At 41.8% G+C, this 23,600-nt stretch overlaps 1 protein-coding gene across 2 annotated transcripts in view; it reads right to left on the reverse strand.

Moving 5' to 3' along the window:
• The window catches only part of KCNH1 (potassium voltage-gated channel, subfamily H (eag-related), member 1), a 717,114-nt gene that overhangs the window by 144,866 nt on the left and 548,648 nt on the right, over window positions 1-23,600 (reverse strand). For both annotated transcript variants that reach the window (XM_006887955.1, XM_006887954.1), the window contains exon 10: window positions 7,510-7,706. In XM_006887955.1, coding sequence (XP_006888017.1) covers window positions 7,510-7,706 — 197 coding nt within the window. The remainder of the gene's footprint in view (window positions 1-7,509; window positions 7,707-23,600) is intronic.

The raw sequence follows: 23,600 nt of genomic DNA on the forward strand, positions 1-23,600 counted from the left end.
GCAGAAGGTCAAGGACTTTAGTCTTCAATATCAATTGAGGCTCAATCTCAAGAAAACAAAGATTCTCACAACTGGGCCAAATGGCAGCACCCTGATAGATGGAGAAGAACTTCACGTTTTTAACAACTAAAGCTTGCTCGGCTCCATAATAAACACTCTTGGCACTAGCACTCAGGAAATAAAAAGATTAATTGCACTGGGAAAATTGGCTGTCAAAGACTTCTCCAGAGTACTAAGAACCAATGACGTAAGTCTAAAGACTAAGGTGCGCTTGATCCAGGCCATGGTCTTTGCAATTACTTGCTATGCATCAGAGAGCTGGACAGTGCTGAAGGATGACTAAGTAGAAGAATCAGTGCCTTTGAGTTGTGGTGCTGGAGAAGTGTCTTGAAAAGAAATAGGTCTGTCTTGGAGAGGATGAATGCAAACCTCTCGTTGGAGGCTAGAATTTTGACGCTCCATCTCACATACTTTGAGCACTGGGCCAGCAGAAACCAGTCCTTGGAGAAGGACATCCTGCTTGGAAGGGTGGAAAGACAGTGCAGGAGAGGAAGACCCTGGATGAAATAGATTGATACAGTGACTAGGGCAATGGGAGTTGATGTGTCGTAGTCAGTGAGACTGGCTGAGGACAGGGCACACTTCAGAGCTGGTGTACATAGCCTTGCTAGAAGTCACAGGTGACTTGATGGCACATAACAACAACAACAACAACAACAACAACATGATCAATATTGAATTCTTGGGAAGAATCCTGAATATCCATGGAAGATCATATAGGTTTCTGATACCACTCCAACATCCTCTTGAGGAAAAGGGAACTTGGCTTTGATTTCTATTATTTCTCTAAAATAATTATGGTCATGTCATTTATATCATCTGTCCCCTTCTTCCACCTCTAATTCAAACACCCTGATTCTATTATCTTCTTCACTTGACAGTCTAATATATTATTTCCATTTCACAGAAGCTATACAGATATGACAAGGAAAATATGGGCTAAATATGGAGAACATTTTTTAAACTTAGGCTGGAATGATTCAATGGGGACATGGATGGCATTTCTAGGCACCAAGCTTTATAGTCTTTCTTTCCATCTTACCAACTGTTCACAAGAAATTTTCCATGGAAAAAATGGAAAAGCTTTCCAGTGACACTTAGGAACAGAGCTTCAAATGCTCTGATCTCTTCTCCTGTCCTTTGGTTAAAGTGGGGTTGGAATATATACAGTATTCAAGACTGTTCACTATGGCAACATCAGTTTTAGAAAATAGGTATTATGAAGTTCATCCTTTAAAAGCATTGATAACTATAGTTCTATCGCCCTCTCAAACTCACTAGTTGGACTTTATCAAGCAAAGAAATATTATCCTGGAGCAAATTGATATAAGCAAACATTGTACAAACACACTCAAGCACACAAAATATTGACTTTAAAAATTAAGCCTCCTTTCCCCGACAGTAAGAACCACTATACCAATTACAAAAATGCCAATTTTCCCAGGCATTGATTGCTGTTAATTCTCTAATTGCTTGTTATAATTTAATTATGGTACATTTCTTGGACTGTTCAAAGGATGAAGAAAAGGACCCAATCTCCTAGCTCCTAGGAAGTAAAACCAGACCATAGATTGTAAAGAATGCAGAGCCCGAGAGGGAACTCTGACTAAAGAATGGGTCAGGTGATAAACCAACAGAAACAAAATATAAACACAGAATCAGCAAAACTAGGGGAGAGGGAGGAGAGTACAGTGTGAAGAAAAGAGACTGAATAATTATCGGGTACTTCCTACAAGGCAACTGGTTTGATTGGCTCCTCTTAAACATGATGCCAAGGTCTATTTTTGTTTGTTTTAATCTAGGAGGCATGAATGGCCAGACTTCACCTTGCATAATTTGACTCATCATCAAGAAAGACTAACGGCTAAAGGAAATAATATGTGGTAAAGCAGACTGTCAGTGAAAACAAAGGAAGTCCTTAATGAGATGGACGGACATGATAATTGCACCAGTGGATGCAAATATATCAACAATCCTGAAGACAGCACAGGGCTCAGAAACATTTTGTTCTAGTATGGGCTAGAGCAGTTTAAGCAGCAACTACCAATAGCCTTGATGGAAATATGCTAAAACCTGGTATTTAGAAAGGACTTTTATTAGCCCATTTTTAAAGGTGAGAGAAACTGATACTTTAGAGAAGTTTAATAACTTTCTCCAAGGACATATGGCTAGTAAAAAGTCAAATGAGAATTCAAGCTTAGGTCATTAGCCCCCAAAGCGGATGTTGTTTCTAACAAGTTACTAATGGTTTAGTCAGATGCCTAACCAATGTGGAGTGTGTCTTGACTCCTAGCACACCAACAAATGCATTGTGTATCCACTACTATGAAAATCAAACTTCCCATGTCTCTGAATCTAGGACATTACTGTGATTTTGCACTATCAGGTTTTGGGTGCAGTGAGCACAGTAAATGCCTTTGGAGATACCTAGAAGACAACCCAGGCCACCCAACAAAAGTCAACAGGCAGAGAGAAAAGAGAAGCCAAAGAAGGCTAAAAATGGAAAAGCTAAAAGCCCTCATTAACAGAGGAAGACCCTCCACAAGATGGACTGGTGCAGTGACTGTAACAGTGGACTCAAGGATATTGGAAAGAATTAGGATGGTGCAGGACAGCACATAGTACAGATCTGCTATTCATACGGTTATCATGGGTCATGATTGACTTGACGGCACCTAACAACCACCACTACCAGAGGATGCCATGCTTGCTGTTTAGGAGGACAAGGATATACAGTGCTTAGAATATGCCACTTAGTAGCTGTGTAACCTTGGAAAAGTGATTTGCTTCTCTTCCAGGTCTTACTGTATTCCTTTGGGAAACAGGAATAACATGGTAGCACCTTGAAGTGGCTGTTGTTGTGTATTGTAGAGCTGAAACCGACCCATAGCTGATCCTACAGCAGGTTTTAAGGGATGGTACATCGCACGAGAGGAGATTGCCTGTCCTGTCCCAGGAAGCAGCTGGTGAATTTAAACTGCATGCCTTTGGGATTGCAGTGCAGTTTCTTACCACATACATGGACACTGTGATGAAACTGTAGCTTACTCAGCATCTGGAGTTGCTAATAATTTCATGAATAATAGTGTATAAGGCTCTGTTTTCAGATACAGGACTAGAGCCTGGAAGAAAATGCCCTACCATGCTGGAAACTTTGAGAGCCAAAGGTTTGGGATGAGGCAGGCTCCACTTCCTCACGTTTTCATGAGTAACCACAGCTACATCCCTGTCAGGAGAAACAGGGTGCTGACCTTCTCTCTTGGCAAAACTCCACCTTCCTGATGACTGACTTATGATGTCTGAATAGCCTAATTTGTTCTTCCCTGAATGGAACTGGCCAAAAGAATGAGCAAGGATTACTCTCTCTGTACCTGTAGGGAACTAAAGGTAGCCATCTATAACCTTGCTTTGGAGAGATTTGAAGAAAGAAAAAGGCACTCATTTTTGCCTCGAGAGCAATGCTGATAGTTGAGAGATGCTTGCATAATCAGGTTTAGAGCTAAAGAGATGAGGTTTGGAACCTGTGAGAAGCAAGAAGAGACCTAGTCAATGAACCATTTCCAGATTCAGCTTTTCCACGAACACTCCAGCTCTGTGACTTTTCTAGAAAATGTGCTATTTATGAAAGGAAGGTGGAGGGAACCCGGGGGAGGAACTGGATGGCCAGTGAGGAAGATTTAGCTCACACTCCCAAAAGGCACTGTGTTCTCAGGAACCTATGCAAATAACAGACTGGATTCTGCCAAGATCAAAACAGCTACAAAGATACTCTTCATTTTGCCAGGAAAAGAAAATAGCCATAAGAATAATTCATGCATAGAATGTTCTTATCTTCTCTGCCCTATAAAACTACAAATTCATTCTCAGAAGGACACAATAAAAGATTACAAAGGCAAAACGAAAATGACAATTCTCATTTTTTTGTTGGGTTGGGTTTTCTTTTTCCCAAAAAAGAGAATGGCTTCATCAAGGATCTCTGTAAATTTCCTTTCGATCCATACCAGATCCATAGGGACTTCGGGTTGTGAAGAATTTCAAGATCAATAAATATGACTTTTTCTTTGATGTTTAAGTCAATATTTCAGAGCATGAGTTTCTAGGGAATATCTAAATACCCTGTGAACAAGATAGTGGATATCACTCAATGTAACCTATTTCATCCTTTGCGCAGCTATGATATTTTCAAAGGTCTTTTGTTTGTGAATGCAAACTATACCTGCCCAAAGCGTTGGATCCTCTGTTCCTTGTGGCTATGGAGACCAGACTTAACTTCCTTTACAACAGTTCTTCAAACATGTGGCCCTATATCTTTATTTCTCCATAGCTGTCAATCATCCTTCATGTAAACAATCTGGCCATTAGGTTGGCGGTTGTTTCTGTTGTGGTTCTTAATTATTTTTTAAAGATATATTTTCTTGATCCACAAATATCCCAGAATGATTACTCCTGTAAATAACTCATACTGCATATTTTTCCAACCCATATTATCAAGAACGCTGAAAGCTGATTATAATCAACTTGCTTTCATAGGGGGAAAAAAGGAAAGAAAAAAAATAGACTTTAAGAGAATCCACTCTGCTAAAAGTATCACCAGCAAGCATCCCATGTTCCAGACCAACAGAAAAATGAGAATCATGAACACTCAATTCCCAATGACTGTCAATTTCCCACCAGTTTATGTGAACAGGTTTCAGAAACACCGAACCATAAAAATAATCTAGCCACAGCCTCACATTTTATGAGGGGGGAAATTGAGGACCTGAGATTTCATCTCTTTCCTTGCGAGCCTCAAGTATTTATTAATCCCCTAATAGGTGAGGTCTACACTGGATTACATACTCGGGCTACCTAGATGCAGAGCCCTGCCCTCAAAACTCTCTGAGAAGAGAATCATATGTTAATGAATTATGGCAATTTAAAAGAGGTGGAAACATATTATTGGGGCAGATAAACAACTGGAGTCTGGAATCTTTTACAAAGGACTTAGAGACAGAAGATTTTTCCTTTCTCCATGTCTCTTCTTGAACGACTCCTCCAAATAGAATCTAGTTTATCTCTTTGTCATCCTTTACAAAGCAGCTTAGGGATCACACCCCCAGACGCTTTCCCTTTAACAGCTGCCCTGCTCTAAGTTCCCATAATACCTTGCAGGAATCACAATTGTTGTACTTAGTATTGTTATTGCTAATTGTTAACAATATCATCATATGGCATCTCTTTGTGTACAGAATAAAACTGTTCACAAACTGGGGAGGGGGAGAGAGAAAGAAATGTGCAACATTGAATGAATGAAAATGCAACTTTTCTGTACTTTTTCATTAAAATCATCATCATCATCATCATCAAGAATTGCTTTACAGGGTTTCTGAAGCTGTAACATTTTGGAGGCAGATTGTCAGGCCTATAGTCCCAGGTAGGTCTAAGCCTTGAACTGGGTGGGTCTGAACTGTTAACACTTAACCATTTATGTTGACTGAATAATATTCATCTTTCATCTCCAATCAATTTGAGTTGGGAGTGTACTGGGTCTTAGGAGTTTGTCACACAGGGAAGAACAAAATATAAGCCGAGGAGGCAGCACGTACAGAGGTATTATGTTCTCAAAAAGGTGGAATGTGCTTGAAGAACTGTGTGGAGTTCAACACATCTGAGTATGACTTTCACGGCAGGGCTGGGTGTAGAAGGAGTGCTTGAAGTTGCACCTTGAGAATTAAGATTGGGCCAGATGTGGAAGGCTGTGCACAAAACATATTGAAGCTGGCAGACTTTATTCCATCTCTGGTTATGGTGCAGGCAAAAAAAATCTTTTGAGGGGAGTAACATGATCTGAGTAATTTTTTAGAAGGTTCCTTAGTGGACATAAGTCAGAATAATGACAGTGAGGAGAGACACAAGGAAGGTAAATTTAGAGGCTATTGTGAGGTCCAGCTCCGACATGGGGGCATCTGTAATTAGCCAAGTGGTGATTCAGCTTGAGAGTATAGGAGGAATTGATGGCATTTAGGTAAGGGAGGAGAAGAAGCAGCACAAAGGATATGGATTTTTAAGTTGGAAATCAGATATTATACAGTTAATAAAAACAGGCCTTTTAGAGATAAAAATAAGGAACAGATTGGGAGAAAACATTGTGACATTCTTTTTGGAAAGACTCTCATGAATCCTTCCAGGTAATTCTCTTGGTCCAGAGCTACCTTGTGACTGCTTTAACCAAAGGAGCTAACAAAGTGTAAGCTGATCAGTCACGGAAACCTAGAACACAGACAAACATTTTCATCTTCACAGAGATAGGTTGAGCAGCTGCCACGATTTAAAGGTGAAAGAAACGACTTCAGATGAGAAATTTCGGTCTTAAACTACTAATCATTTCCTCAGCCAGTGAAGCTGGCAGTGGTGTACAAAATATTCTCTAGGCAAGCAGATTCCAAGTTTTTTTCTTATTTTATGGATCCAGTGAAACCATTTTCATACCTTTAAAAAATTATTATTAGCCTACTATTGGCTTTTCCAGGGAGCTGTGGCAGCAATCTGTAGGAATTTGTACTTTTTTTCCCCCCTGAAATTACTGGATTTTTTTTTTAAAATTTTAATGAACGTTTACAGAGACTTTGGATTTCCATTCATTCATTATTGTACACTTTCTTTCCTGTCCACGCCCCCCCGCCAGTTCACTTTTCTCTTTGAAAAGTAAAAAAAAAAAAAAAGTAATTAAAAAAAAAATCTTTCATTGTTATACAATCCCCCCAGCCCCCAATCCACTCCACTATGTAGCTTCCATTCTGGACTCTCCTTATGACAATAATACCTAATCATATATTCCTGTTAAACAGTTTATCCTCATCTGTTTCAATGCAGTATACATTATTTATCCCCTCTTAATTTCTCCCTAATTCTGATGTCAGTCTCCTATTGTACTTTTAATGAAATGGCAGTGTCTCTGTAGTGGTTTGAACCCATCAGTACCTCTTTGAAGGAGAAAGATGGCAACCCCCTCCCATTAAATTTTATAGACTAGGAAAACCAAGTAGAGGGTCATCTAGGAGTCAATTGTGACTCAACAACAATGAGTGAGTGAATGATTGATTTCAAACCAGTTAACAGGCCCCAGACATCAGGAGAATTCTGTTTTAAATTAAGTGACCCCACTGAGCTATTTTATTGACTAACAACCCTATGTTTTAATATGTTTGTAAATGCTAGAAGATCTAGGTAATACTAGGAAAAATACCCACAAATACATGAGCAAATCCTTTCTGGACAAAAATGGATCCATATTTTAATCCAACAACACTCCCTCCTATTTCATAGCAAAAGGCCAAACAATTAACAGAGCCTCTATTAAACCAACCGCTTCCCAGCAATAAGCACCTAAAGGATTTCCTGGCCCAAGAGCCCATCCTATGGGCACAGGGACAACTCTTTGAAGAAAAGAAATGGAAACTGTCAGCTCACCCTCTTCCTCAAGTTGTAGGTGAGAATGAGGTTCCGGGAGAAGGAGTGGGAGAAGGCTGTGTAGAACTCCAGCACTTTCTGCAGGGCATCCCGTTTGATCACATGCAGGTCACAGTAGGTCAAGGCCCTAACGTTGGCACAGGACTGGGCAAGGGTAGCTTCCTTCCAGAACACATCTCCAAACACATCTCCTTTCCCTAAGGAGAGAAAGTTGTCATGAAGAAAGTATCAGCCAGGAGTCCTCTAATCACCCAGGATGGCTTTCCAGAACTGCTAGATATTGTCATTCTGCAGTCTGGGCTTAGGAAAAGTAAGGCTTTCATCTGAAGCTTAACAACATGTGATTTAAGGACTCTTAAAATACCACATGATACATTTCCAAGGTGATTAATGGCCTTGAGGTCATTAATACCTCCTTCTTAAATGGGCACCCTGATTACACTATCTAAACGAGGAACACCTCTGTTCTCTTTTACCACAGAAACATATTCTGTAATTAGGGAGCTCTGGTGGCCTAGTGAAAAGAATTGTATTGCTAATCCAAAGGCATGTGGCTGGGATCCATTAGATGCTCTGCAGGAGAAAGATGGGCAATCCCCTCCCATGTGATTTATTGCCTCTGAAAACCCTCTGGAGAGTCAGCTATGAGATGGTTGTGACTCAGTGGAACACAACAACATTTGCTTAATGTTGGTCTCCAAACAGGAGAGCTCATATATCTCATCTTTCCATATTACACAGTGACTGGCATATAGCAGGAACACAGTCAACATTAGCAGTCAGAAGAGATTTCACAAAAAGAAGAAAGGTGAATAGAGGGTGTACATTAGTGTGATTGAGGGGAAAACTGTGAACGGGGGAGTATGTGGACACTTTAATAAAGAACTAATGAACAGAAGTGTCTCCTCTGAATGATCCTCAAAGAAGACGGGCAAATATAGGTTCATCTTCTCCCATACTCTGTCCACTGTTTTAACACTTGCATTTGTGTGACGTCTCCTTCCTCATCCCTCTCTCTCATACCTTCTTGCTATATAATTCTGTAACTGGTAGAATAACAATATGGCATCTATACAATATCCTAGGCCCTCTATTCCCATCATTCCCCAAGAGTTCACTTAATTATCAGTAGCTACTGCTGATGCTACTTGCCATGGGGTCAATTCCAGCTCAGGTGAGGCTGCTTTATAGGGATTTCAAGGCTGTCACCTTCAGAAGCAGATCAAGAGGCTTGCATTCTAAAACCTCTCTGGGTGAGATCAACTTCCAGTTTTTGGATAAGGGTTTATCCATCTGTGCCACCCCAAGGAGGCTTGCCAATAAAGTACTAATCCCAAATTGCCATATCCCGAATCTCAAATCAGCCTTCTATGAATAACCCCTTTACATCTGTTTTCACACTTAATGCTACTCTCCTTGCCTTCCCTAGCAACAAACAATTTAGCATATGGTTAAAACGAAGCCTAGTTAATTCTTGGCACAGTCACCAGTTAAAAATAACTTGAAATGCTATTTATCTTGTCTCAAATTTTTAGCAGAAATAAATACAAATCTTAATTCCTAAGGAGTCAGAGCAGGGTATGCAAGGGGAGGGAGAAAACTGTTATAAAGAATAAAAGGTAATATATTCGAAGGAGTTGTCAGGTTTTGCACCTTGATTAGCCAAGCTCTGCAACTAGAACTCAGGTACCTGGGACTCAACATGATTAACAAGGCAGATATCCCCTCATTAAGTCTACGAAGGTGATTATACTTTTAAGTACCTGGGAAGAACTTCACTTTTCCTCAGACATCAAACAAAAAACTATTCACTCTGAACATGTAAGATTCTCTGTGGGCACAATCTTCTCTAAATGCTCCCAAAATATGAGCTGAAAAACAAATGAACTAGACACATTAATTTAGGGTCCTCTATGTGTTTGTGAAATAATGTACAGTTCTAATTTATGAAGACGTTTTACTGACTCACCATGAGCTGGATATGGACCAACTGGTGGCTCCAACACAGACAAATTTTCTGGGTGTGCATTTTGAATAAAAGGGATAAAAGTAGATTTGGCAAAACCTGCAATCTCTTGTTGAATTGAAGGGTGGGGGAACTAAGCCAGAACTATTGAGAGAAAAATATCATTGGGAATATTTTTCTGATGGATGTTAACGGTGTGTTTCTTAAAATGTCCTGACCCTAACTAATACAGCTAGCCAATTTATTTTCACAGTAAGCATTCTATTGGCTCTCTATACCCTCCCCTCAAGTCATATTTATGTAATTACATTTTTTCCAAATAATATAATTCTTTTGCCAGGTAGTATGGCAGACACTGAAAAAAGTAGACATCTTCCATTTCTTTACTTCTTGGATGAAATTCACATCAAGAGGCAACACTTAATTCTCCTCACCTTGAATCTGGCCTGGCCTTAGACCAATTGGATGTAGCAGAAGTGATAATAGGGGCTCTGAGGTTAGGTCAAAGAAATCTTGTAATTCTCACCTTGATCCTTTGGAACACTCATTCCTGAGATACACCCTTTCTTGCAACCCAACTATCAAGTGAGAAGCACAAACCACTCAAGAGGTAATGAATAAATGTCCCAGTCGTGGCCTAGCTGAGCTCTGAGTTGATAAGCACTTTAACTGCCAGTTGTGTAAAGGAGCCATCTTGGTTATTCAGCCTAGCCAAGCATTCAGGTGATTATAGTCCCAAACAATAACCACATGTGAGGACCAATTGACTGAGTCAAATAGGCCACAGAATGGTGAGAAACAAAAATACACTTTTTTAGAAGCCATTTCAAAAACAGTGTAGGTGGAGGTTCTTTGGTGGAGTAGCCTATGGAGAGTCGTTCTGCTAATCCGAAAGTTATGCCTCTTTGGCAATTCTAATGCACTAGCAGCTCCTTGGGAGGAAGATAGGTAATCTCCTCTCATGTGATTCACAGCTTCAGAAGACAGTGGAGGGTCAGCTATGAATCGGATCCAGCTGAGCAATGAGTTGAGTGATTTGCTACACAGCAGCATATAGAAAATATATTCAGAACCGTGGAACTGTAGACTGGCAGGTCCATAAGAAAAATATCTCCTAGGCTGCCTAACATTCGAGCAGAACATAACAAATCCTTCAGCTCTCAGTCGGTATCCTCACTTATTTCCCTTAAAAAGTGAGACAAGAAAGAACAATAGGTGATTCTAAGATGGGCAGATTTCCTAGGTGAACATTCTGAATATCAGTGCTAAAATGTAGAATTTGCAAAGCCCACAGTCTGCTATTCAGATGGCATGTGCTACAACTAAGGCAGATGTATTAGGAATAAAAGAGCATTGGTAGACTTACCTGTTTCTTACTAATATTATGACACTTAACCAAGACCCAATACAAGAACACCCTACTTCTCAGATGAATTTTAGAATTCTTTTTCTAACTCTAAAATAACCATGCTATACTACAAGAATGGAGTGCTTCAGGGCTGTATGGTCTCTCCGTACATTTTCAATCTGTATGCTGAACAAATCATTGGAGAAGCTGGAATTTATGAAGAAGGATGTGCTATCAAGATCAGAGGAAGACTCTTCAACAACTTTTGTTATGCAGATAATACACCCTTGCTTACTGAAAGTGAGGAGGACTTAAGGGTTGCAGACAAAAACCTACAGCCTTCATACGTATTACATCTCAACATCAAGAGATCACAAATTCACATCATTGAATCTATAAGCAACATCACAATAGATGGATAGAAGATTGAAATTGTCAATGTCTTGTTTTTCTTGGATCCACAATCAACACCTCCAGTACCAGAAGTCAAGAAATCAAAAGAAGTATTTCACTGGAAAAGTCTGCTGTTAGGGACTTTGAAGAAGACTGATGTGCTTAAAGAGTAAGTTGTACCTGATTCAAGTCATGGTCCTTTCAATCACCTGCCATGCATCTGAGAGCTGTATGATGGATAAGGGTGACAGAAGGAAGACCACTACCTTTGAATTGTGGTGTTGAGAGTGCTGAGTGTCCCATGGACTGCCAAAAGAATAAACAGATACACTTAGAAAAACTGTAGCCAGAGTGCTTCTTGGAAGCAAGGATGTTAAAGCTTAACCTACATGCTTTAGGCATATTGTTAGGGAAGGCTATTCCTTGGAAATGGGCATTATGTTTAGAAAGGTGTTGGGTCAGAGAAGGAGAGGAAGACCCTCAACAAGACGGACTGATAGGAGATCCAAGATGGCAGCAGAGGCAGAGACAACATGGTGAGCTGTGGGAGCAGCGGACCACTTGGAGCAGGGTCACTATGGCCTTCTACAGACCTCTGTTTATAGAGAATTGAACAGTTAAACAGTTGATGACTAGTCTTCAGCGAAGATCAAGGCTCAACAACAGGAATTCAAGGATTCCCAAGGAAGAATGGGTGAGTCTCGCAGATCCCAACCCCCTCCCGCAGAGCCCCCACTGTTCTGCACTGCCACTGCAGCTCCATGAGGCTCCCACAGCTGGAACCAATGGATTCCCTTGCCCAGGATGGATGGTAGGCACCGGGCCTCCCCAAGACTGGTACAGAGCCTGGCAGAACCGCCACACTGCCACAAAGTAGACTTGTTCTGGGGAGAATTCTTGGAGCCAAGATGGCGGCAGCGGGGGAAGTGGACCGGCCGCCCTCGTGGGAGATGACGAGCGCCCATTGGCTGCCCGCGTGGGAGATGGGACACGTGCCCCACCACTTTCGGGGGGGTGGACGTGCACCCTCCACCTGCAGGTTTGGGTTTCCTTGGACAGGCCAGAGAAGATGATCACCAATACAATGGATTGTTGAAGGTCACTGTGAGTTGTCTACTTGATGACACTTAACAGTGGCAGCATGTCCAAGAGGACCAACATCCTAAATGCACCACATATTTTGATCTGTTGAATGCTTCTGCCAAAAGCTGTTTAGACCTGGGGGGAGTCTGTTCACAACTCTCAGGTTCCCTTTGCCATTTATAAAGGGGGAGAGCAGTGACACCTACTTCAAATTATAGTATGACCACTTATGGGGGGCAGTAAAAGTGGTGGTGCTGGAATTGGAGATGCTGTCCTTGGCCACATAGTCCTCAGTCAGGCGAGGGGACCACAGTAGGGTGGGGGCAATTTGAGGGGGAGTGTATCAGCCAGCGCACGGGGGGAGGGGGGTGTTGCCCTGCTCAGGACGGGCTGTCTTCGACCCCCAGCCTGGGGCGAGCCATCATGGCCCTCAAGGTGAGCTCCTCAGTCCCCAGATTGTGCCATCTGACCCTTGGATGGGGGAAAAAATGCCTAGGTTATCCAGAGAATTTTATCTAGGTAACTTTCTGCCACCCTCTCCCCCAGTAAACCTGAAAGCAACATCCCCAAAGCCCTTCTATTTGTAACTCACAAGTTTGTTCCTTCTAGGTTTGCTCCCTTTCCTATAGGTAACCTTAACACTGAGTTTTACTTCACACCTGACCCTGAACCTAGTGCCAGTGACAAAAAGGAAATACAACTGCCAGCTAAGGAAGCAAAAGAGGATGGAGCCTTTGGGTTCCACCAGCCATCCCCACTGGACCCACCTGGGAAAACACTTTGCAGTCCAGAGGGGAGCAAATGACAGGAAAATATCTTCTAACAGAACAAGAAGGCAAGCAGCTTTAACCTAAGACTACCAGTAAGGTGATAAAGTGTCCTCCCTTTCCCCCCACATCAACGCCCCTGTTAAGCATGAAGAAGCCAGAGAGTCTGCATCCAGTTCCCAAATCAATAAGAGAGTTGGTTTAATTGCCATTGGAAAATGGTTACCATTCCCCTGTAGCATCTGGTCCCCACTGGATCCTTTTCATTTCCTTTCACCTGCTCCCCCCACCAACCAAATTCTGCAGCTCTGCAACTGAATCCCTGCCCATCCTCACCCTTCTGCCCCCAACCCTCACCTCCTTGTACCCCCATTATGTATTTCCCAATAAACTTTTAAAAAAAATTAAAAACTTGATGTCAAAGAAAAAAAAAAGACAGACTGATACAGTCAGTGGCTACTGCTACAATGGGATCAAATATATTAGAGATTATAATGATGTCACAGGATAGGACAGGGTTTAGAGCTGTTGTTCATAGGGTTACTATGAACTGTACTCAACTCGATGGTGTTTAACAATAACAATAATGAAGTTAAGCAATAACTCTTCGTGTATATTTAAGATCTGAATTTATAAAATTTGAGGGCCTACCTACCACATAAAACAAAAAGGGTGACAACATGTCGTCAGGATGGGCCAGTTATTGGAAAAAGGCACCATCCTGGGAAAGATAAAGGGTCAACAAAAGAAGGGAAAACCCTCAAATAGATGGACGGATACAGTAAACACAACAGTGGCCTTTAGTGTGGTGAAGATCACGAGGACAGTACAGGGAACGGCAAGGTTCAGATTGATCACTCATGGGGTAGAAGTCGACTAGACGGCACCTAAAAACAGCAATATATTGTAGTTGGAACACATGTAACAAATTAATCTTGAAAATTCCTAACATTCCTACAGGAATTTTTCCAAGCAAAGGTTTAGATAGGAACAAGAAATAGAAGGTAGTTGCTACTAAAGAAAAAAAAAATTCATGCTATGATATGTATGATCAATCTGCAGACCACAAGAAATCTTCAAGTCATCCTAAATTGGGCTTGATTTTCAGACTAATATGGAATTCATATGATTTTACTTCCTGTCTAGGAAGCATTTTGGGTATAGATTATCTGTTTGTGAGATTTAATAATGAAATGTCTGCAGACCTGTCAAGTTTAAAATAAATCCAAAACACTCCTGAAAAATAAAAGTGTATTTATGATATACGTAACTGGAGAAATCTGCCAAAGAGGAGACAGAGTGGTTCTAAGTTACACACATGGCTGGGAATGATGGCCTTTCAGGCGGGAGCTGCAAATCACAACGCACCACCCACACTCATCCCTTGTTAAATGTGAAATGATCACTCACTCAAGAACAAAAAGTACCCAATGCTCTGAGAAATCAAACTGCTCAAGGCAACCAGCTTATCCATTTATTTGCTACACTGAGGCACTGGGTACAGAACATGAAACTCTCATATCCCAAATTTCCTAAAATACTAATATTTAGTGGACTTCTGAGATGGAAAAATAAAAAAAGAGGAGTAAAAGCAGGCTAATTAAAAATTAAGATGGTCCATGCTATGAACTAGTTTTGACTGGTGCAACTTGATGGCTAGCTCTGGACTGGACTATGATTATGGATGCAGACGTTCAGAGTTTCCAAGCTGAAGAGAGGATCTTTTAGCAAAAGGGATGCGCTTGTTTCCTCAGAGTACTACCTTGTTAGGGATGGGCAAATCAACAACTATCTTAAAGGGAGACATTAGGGTATGTGGCATGAAGAAGCTGGCATACACACTTCCCAAAAGTAGTTAGTTGGCAGGGGGAACCCCACCCATAATATATTGTAAATGAAGAACTGTATGGAACACGATGTGCATGCGTGAAACACAAGGTCTATGAATGATAAAACTATTAAAAATAGTGTTTTAAAAAATAAAAGCAAACACCCCTGTGAAAATGAATCCTTTTCCCTTCCCTCCTCCAATTACCTTCAGCTGTCTTTCTGTACTCCATTTTTGCCATGGACATAAGCAACCCTATGGGGTGCAATTGCATTGGGGAAAATCATGCTTTCAGGGATCTCTCCTGAATACTGAAGAGCAACGATGTCGGTCTAGAGACTAAGGTTCCTGATCCAAGCCATGATCTTTGCAATTACTTGCTATGCATCATAAAGTTGGACAATGACTGTTGTTGTTGCTGTTATGTGCCGTCGAGTCACTTGCGACTCATAGCGACCCTATATACAACAGCCCTAAACTCCACTCTGTCCTGTGCCAATTGCACTGTCTCTGACACTCCCATCCTGATTACCCCAGTCACTGAATCAATCCACCTCATAGAGGGCCTTCCCCTCCTGTGCCGCCCCTCCACCCTCCCAAGCATGTTGTCCTTCTCCAAGGACCGGTCTCTCCCCACAACATGTTCAAAGTATGTTAGATGGAGCCTCATAATCCTTGCCTCCAAGGAGCCACCCGGTTTAACCCTTTCCAGGACAAATCTGTTTGTTTTCCTAGCAGTCCATGGTATTCTCAATACTCTTCTCCAGCACCACAGCTCAAAGGCATCAATTCTCCTTCTATCCTCCTTGGTCATTGTCATGACCAAGGACAATGACTAAGGATGATGAAAGAATTGATGCCTTTGATTTGTGGTGCTAGAGTATTGAACATACCTTGAACTGCTAAGAGAGTAAATACATCTGTCCTGGAGAGGGTGAAACTAAGCTGCTCCTTGGAGGCAAGGATTTTGAGGCTCTGTCTCACATACTTTGGACATGTAGCCACAGACATTATGCCTGGAAGGGTGGCAGGACAGCACAAGACAGGAAGACCCTGGATGAGATGGATTGACTCTGTGACTGGTGTTAATGGGATAGGTGTGTCAGAGATAATGAGATTGGCTCAAGATAGGGCAGGGTTTAGAGTTGTACATAGGGTCTCTGTGAGTCACAAATGACTTGATAGCATATAACAACATTAGGCACAAATATGGAACTAACAATACTCACAAACATAAATGGGAGTTGAGAGACAAGACTGAGACGGCCAAGAAAGAGGGAAAGAAACATCTAAGAAGGGTACAGAAGAGAGAAAATAAAGAATTGGCAGGCCATTTGATTTAATGGCAATCACTTGAGCAGGGTAAAGTGGGTGGAGTTTAGACTACAGCAAAGTTATGAGACTTTAGCACCTGGACCCTCAAGGATCAGACAGCCTGGCCTGAATGTTAAAAAATGCCAGAAAAGCAGTTCAGACCTGAGCCTGACAACTGAGTCTGTAATCCTCTAGGAAAACACAACAAAGCACAGCAGTCGCCTATCAAGTTAGAACAGAGTTCACTCTGACTCTTGGTGAGCCCACTGAGGTCTCTGGGTTTTTTTTCAGTGGATGATTGTAAGCCACTGAATGAGCCAGAATCATTTGAGCCAAAAGATGTCAGTCTTTTTTTCCAAGATACTTCCTGGGTAGACTCAAACCACCAACCTTTTGGTTAGCAGATGAACATGTTGACCTCACCACCACCCCTCCAGAAACTACAATCCTCTAGAAAACAAACACCAGCTGACGCAGTTTCAACTCCTGGCCATCCTCCGTCAGGTTTCCAAGGCTGCACTTCTTCATGGGAGCAGACTGCTTCACCTTTCACCCATGGAACAACTGGTAGATTCAAACTGCCAACCTTTGGTTAGCAGACCAAGGTATAACTCACTATGTCACCAGAGCTCCTTTTTCCCCTCTAGAAAAAGGCCCTGATATCTTTGGGTGGGGTAAAAGTAGAAATGCATTTCCTGTCTGCTTCTTTTCGCTGTTAATGAGATTTATAACAGCTCACACTGATATACTATGCAAAGGGTTAATGTGCTTGGTTAATCCCAAGTCTTGCAGTCATCATATACGATCAAAACTTAAATTCCAAATCATTGCCATTGAGGTGGAACCAAGCCACAACTGACCTGCCAGTGGGGTGTCCGTGGCTGTAAATCACAATGGAGGAGAGTGTCTGACTTTCTCCTGAGAACCTTCTGGTAGATCCAAACCACCACAGAGATGCCACCTATGTGTTAGCCATGCAATTCTCTACAGACTACACCACCAGGCTCTCATTTCATTCCCCTTAGCTATAAATGGTGGACAATAAGTCCTACCTCATAAAGCTGTTGTGATGTTCACATGAAATTGTGTAAACCAAGGAAAGCACTAGTACTGTGCTTAGGACATAGTTCAATAGACACTTATTTTTATAGCAGTTGATAGGTGATATTAAGGTGATTTCAACCCATGGTGACCCCATGTGACCGTGTAGAACATTTCCTGGCTTTAAGCTTTGAGGGAGTAAGTACATCACCAAGTCTGTGGAGCCACTCGATGAGTTCACATGCCAAACTTTTAGTCAACATCTAAGCACTTAACCTCTGTGACAGCAGGGCTTCCTCAGTGAACAACAGCCATAATAAAAAAAGAAACTTCCTAATAGTCCTGAGCAACAAGTAGTAGAGTGCTTATCAACCCTATTTCAAGGAGAGAAAAGTGGGCTCCAGAAATATGAATTGATGATTGTGACCCCATCAGCCTTCCTGCTCTCTCGGAGAAACTCCACAATGCTTCCTTTCCATCCACTGCCTCAAGAAGTTCTCTTCAGCCTTGCTATGAAGATGGCGCAGAAAGCGAAGAAGGAAGCCCCTGCCCCTCCCAAAACTGAAACCAAAGCAAAGGCATTAAAGGCCAAGAAGGCAGTCCTGAAGGGCATCCACAGACAAAAAAAAAAAAGATCCACACGTCACCCACCTCCCGGCTGCCTAAGATGCTGAGACTCCGAAAGCAGCCCAAATACCCCCGGAAGAACATCCCCAGAAGAAACAAGCTTGACCACTATGCCATCATCAAATTTCCCCGACCACTGAGTCAGCCATGAAGAAGATAGAAGATGGTCGATGGATAATGGCCTTCAGACTGCTGAGGGGCCGTGGAGGTGCCTCCATGCGCCCTGGTGTGTGCTGCCTTGCTGGCACTTGGGTTTCTGCTTTGCAGAGAGCACTGCCCTTAAAAGTGTTTGCAGCCTTTAACAGGCGGCTCGTGTGACAGGACAATTGCTGCTGCCCCCTTGCTACGTGTGACTTATTTTGTGAAAAATTTGGGATAAGCCCAGGAATGGATGAAGTAAATAAAGATTTCTTTACCTCCAAAAAAAAAAAGAAGATAGAAGATAACAACACACTTGTGTTCATTGTGGATGTCAAGGCCAACAAGCACCAAATCAAACAAGCTGTAAAGAAGCTCTATGGCATTGACGTGGCTAAGGTCAACACTTTGATTAGACCTGATGGAGAGAAGGCCTATGTTCGACTTGCTCCTGACTATGATGCTTTGGATGTTGCCAACAAAATTGGGATCATCTAAGCTAAGTCCAGCTGGCTAATTCTAAATATAAATTTTTCTTTAAAAAAAAGAAAAAAAAAGTTCTCTTCAGTCAGAGTTTACCAACACATAACTTTGGTTGACACCATGAAAGGTGACAAGAAAAAGAAGAATCCAAGATACGGTCTGACCTATAGCCTAGGCTGCAAACTTTCCTCAAAACCAGCATTCTCCTTTGTAGAATAACAGAATGCATGGTTTCTGACTGGGCACTAGGATAACTAGACTACATTGCTGCCAGTTATGGTCAATTTGACCAAGTTCTAGTCACAGAATTATGAACAGAAGAGATGTGTACCATTTCTCTGTCACATCCTTGAAGAAGACAGCCATGCTGTGTCCTTTCCTACCTCTCCTTCTGCATCCTGACAGGAAGGAGAATGCCAACTGTCACAGGTCATTGGGCCTCACACCATGAATCTTCCATACCAACCCTTTCAAACCTAGATTGCTTCGTGTAAGAAAAATAAGTTTCTATCTTGTTTAAGCATCTATTCGTTTGAGTATATTTTCTTTTTAGTAGCTAACGTGTATCTGAGCTAATTCGAGAGTTTCGAAGTGTGAACTCTGTGGAGGAGGTGCAAGATTGGGTGAGCTGTAGGCTAAGCATCACTGTTAACCGAAGGGTTGGCAGTGAGAACCCAGCAGGCAACACGCAGGAGCAAGTTGAAGCCATCTGCTCCTATCTCAAAAACCTTACAGGACTATGCTATTCTTCCTTACAGGGTCACTATGAGTCAGAACCAAATTGACAGCAGTGATAGATTTTATTATAGGGTGGGGTTTTTTCCCTCTTATCCTTTCCTTACTTGTTCCTGAAAAATCCATAGACTTTCTTTCGTTTGTCTCAAGGACCCAGCAATAACCTGATGATGGAGGTTATGGCAGCACATGCAGATCAAACACTTGGATGACTCTAGCTAAACACCTTGGCAATATCCACCTGCTCCCTAAGCCAGCCCTGATTGTGATTACAGACCGGAGTGTTAGTCAAGGCTCAGGCACAGGCTGGGAACCCCGCTCTAGGCACCCACTATGTGTCTTGCTCAAAGGAGTTGAAGCTAACCCAGCAGTTCCTGTTTATTTTGGGTTCTTTAATGTCTCTTTCATATGTATTTACAGCTGTTTCCTTTGGATAGTCTGAAGCTCTGGGGGATGGTAAGTAAGCACACTTTTGACACTTTGTCAATTTTGCCTTCTCTTATCTGCACTGATGCTGCAAAGCCCTTTTTCTTGTGCTTACTGCAGAAAGAAATGCTGCTGGCAGTGTGTGGCCCCCGTTTTATCTATGGCAGTTTAAAAAAAAGTAAGAATACACATCAAAGACAGACAAAAACACTAGACATTTCTGCCATTTGCCTACTTGTTCAAGTAATGAAAACAGAGAAATTGGAATAGAGACTGAGCTTTAAGTTCCAAGCCTTACAGGATTGTGCTTGTGGTAATAGAAGTTTTAAACAAAAAACTTCATTGCTGCCAAGTCAGAACCAACCCAAGGCTGGCCTTCCACTGGGTCTCTGAGGCTGTAAATCCATACAGTAGCAGGCTGGCCATCTTTCTTCTGTAGAGCCACTGCCACCAAAGAAGTGTGACCTTTGGGTTAGCAGTACAACTCACTACGGACTATGCCACCAGATGCATAGCCCACATGTTTTATTTCTTATGCCAACAATTAAAGTGGAAACTGGGCATGCTGTGGAGGGCTTGAAGTGCATTTTACCACACATCACAAAAGGTTGTGTTGTTGTTACGAATCACCCAGTCACCTGCAACTCAAAGCGATCTCATGTACAACAGCCCTAAACTCTGCTCTATCCTGTGCCAATCTTATTGTCTCTGACACACCCATCCCCATTTCCCCAGTCACTGAATCAATCCATCTCATCAAGGGTTATCACCAGGAAATGTTAGTGTCAATTTCGTTTTTCTCTCCCTTTTTTTTTTCTTTGGAAGATCTCAGACGTGCTCAAGAAATAGATGTTGATCTTCTTTTGAGGATGGTATAGAGGGGAGCTACTATTATGCTTTCCTGCAAATGTTTTCCTTAAGTCTATGTTAGAGATAATGTCACTGAGTTGTACAAATGGTTAAGTTAAATGCTGAAAGGCTGACAGTTCAAAGGCAGTGAGAAGCCCTTTGGAAGATAAAGCTGGAGCTCTGCTTCAGAAAGGCCCTTGCAAAGCCTTAAGGAGCAGTTCTGCTCTCTACAGATGGGGCCACCATGCATTGATATGGACTTGACAACAGGTCATAAAGATTTGATTGGAGAGTGGGGTAGGTTGACTGCTAATCTGTTTAATGAAACCCATACAAGAGCCTGAAACATCACAAGTCACATCTAATATGAACAGTATTTGGTTTTCTCTCACACATAGAAGACATTTGACTGCGAGTTCACAGAATTGAGTTAAATGTTATCACCTCTCTGAACACAATTCTGTTTAGTCCATAACTTGGCTTTATCCTCATAGATCACACAGTTTCTCAGGGACTTAGAGGGCTAAGAAAGAAGGGTATGATGTCATCTCTATGCTTGAGGGGCTAACAATGAAAGGAGACCTTGTAGATGTATAAGTACATGTAAGTGCACTTATGTAGTAAGTATAATGCATAAGATAAAATGAATTATAAGTGAAGCAGAAAAGAATGAAATATAACCCAACAGTGTATGCAGTGTAAGACAAACAACAGAAAAATGCCAAGATGTGTGAAAGGACGAGTAAGGCAGGGTTATGGAGATTTCATGGAGAAAACAGAATGGACAGCCTCATATGGTGCAGAAAGAATTTGAAACAGGTAAAGAGAGAGGCAATTTTTCCAAACCTTTCCACACGTCACAGGTAGGAAGGAAGACAGCCAGTTTCAGGATGTGCTATCTTGCCTTTTGGAGCCAAGCTTCTTAGCAAAGTTTGTTATGGGCTGTGTTATGTTCCCCAAAATAGATATATTGAGGTTTTAACTGTCTTACTCTCCACTGTGCCCTTGTCTCCTTCTCAGTCCCACTCCTGATCACCTGAATCACAATGATGCAAGATTTATACTTCGAGCCTAGACCCCTCTTCTGGGTCCAAGTCTACCCCTTAGACACTTTCACTTCACTGAAACTGACCTTCCACTCAGGACAACCTCCTCTTGCTCCAGACGTGCCCCCATCCCAGTGAAAAGTTGTCCCAGTCATTCCAGAATCGCTCTCCTTGCTTATTTCCAGATCCAGCAAACGACTGCTTCTAATCATTTTAGGAAGCAGCTGTGACTCAATGCCACATAATAACAATAATTCTTTTCTCTGTCAAATAGTTCCTGGCTCTCTACCTTTATCCCTTTCCACAGCCAGGTCAAGCCACTCTGATCTCTCAGCTTCCTCTCTAGTGGTCTCCTTGCCTTCTATCCACGTCCTCGCCAGTCCATTATCCACACAGCTGCTAGGATGGTGTTGTTAAATACAAATGCAATCATGTCCCTCCCTAGCTTTAAAAGCCTCACTTGGTCCCCACTGCCTTAGTCCATCCTCCTAAATATGGCTGAAGGGCTGCCTCATCACATCACCTCCCTAAGGGATGAGACACTTCTGCATAGACCACTTCCACCAATCTTCCATGCCATCCTCATTGCACCCTCACCCACAGACCCCACAAGGCTGCTTCAGTTGGTGAAATCCACTCATTTCCAAGTCCCAGCTCAGATATCACCTCTGTCAGGCAGCCTTCCTAGACTTTCATGGTTGGACTGGATGAGATATATGTCTTACAAGTGCCACAGCCATCTCTGCTTACTCTTATTTTAGCTTACATAATGTACTTTAAGAGACTTACTTTTGAATCTACCCGATGAGACTGAACTCTGTGAGGGATGTGTCTATGGTTTCAGTTGGATTCCAAGCCTGAGAGCTACTTCAATACATATGTTCATACTTCATACATACTTCAACAAATCAATGGGAGGGGGGAACCCTAATGTTGTTGTTGTTATTAAGTGTTGTTGAGTATGACCCCATAGTGACCTTATGAGCAACAGATCTGAGCCCTGTCCTATCCTTTGTCATGTAATCAAGTAAGGAGAGCCAGATTATGAAAAGGGTTAGAACTTCTTTGAATAGACAACTTTGAGGGTGGTATTAGTTTTGGTCTAAAGCAGGGTCCTGGTCTCCTTAGGGAGCCACATGGTCAGCCAGCCCAGAGCATTCCACTGTACTATTCCTACAGTAAACTAACACCTTGTTTATGTGAGGTAGAAGACATAGAAAAATTTTTAAAATTAAGAAATAAAAGTAAATCATGTTATAAGGAATCATGATGGCACAATGATTAAGTACTTGATTGTTAATCAAAAGGTGTGGAGTTTAAAGTCACTTAAAGATTCTGTTGAATGACCCAGGAAACAGCTGAAGAAGATGGAGGGAATACACAGAATCACTGTATCAAAAAGAACTGACACAGAAAATTTCAGTAAGTACCACAGAAGCAGGAGCCAATGGTAATAAAGGGGGAAATGGAAGCTGCATTGAAGGCAACGGCAAAAAATAAGGACCCAGGGAAAAGTGGTATACCAATTGACTTGTTTCAATTAACAGATGCAGCCCTGGATGCATTCATTAGTCTGTGCCAGGAAATTTGAAGGACAGATGTCTGGCCAACAGATTGAAAGAGGTTCATATTTGTTCCCATTCCCAAGAAAGGTAATCCAATACAATGTTGAAACTACCAAACAATATTAATACTATCATATGCAAGCAAAAGACTTTTGAAGATCATTCAAAAAAAGCTACAATGGTACATAGATGGGTAACTACCAGAAGTTCAAGCAGGATTTAGAAGAGGCCATGGCATCTGGGATATCATTGCTGATGTCAGATGGATCCTGGCTGAAAGTAAAGAATACCAGAAGAATGTCTAATTACGCTTTATGACTATGCAGAGGCATTTGACTGTGGGAATCATAACAAATTATAGCTAACATTCAGAAGAATGGGAATCCCAGAGCACTTAATTGTGCTCATGTAAAACTTATACTTAGACCAAGAGGCTGTTGTGTGAACAGAGCTAGGGAACACTGTTGTTATTATGCGCCACT

Source organism: Elephantulus edwardii, unplaced genomic scaffold (assembly GCF_000299155.1).
Source record: "Elephantulus edwardii isolate Elephantulus edwardi_28Jun2011 unplaced genomic scaffold, EleEdw1.0 scaffold00063, whole genome shotgun sequence".
In the NCBI taxonomy this organism is placed as follows: Eukaryota; Metazoa; Chordata; class Mammalia; order Macroscelidea; family Macroscelididae; genus Elephantulus; species Elephantulus edwardii.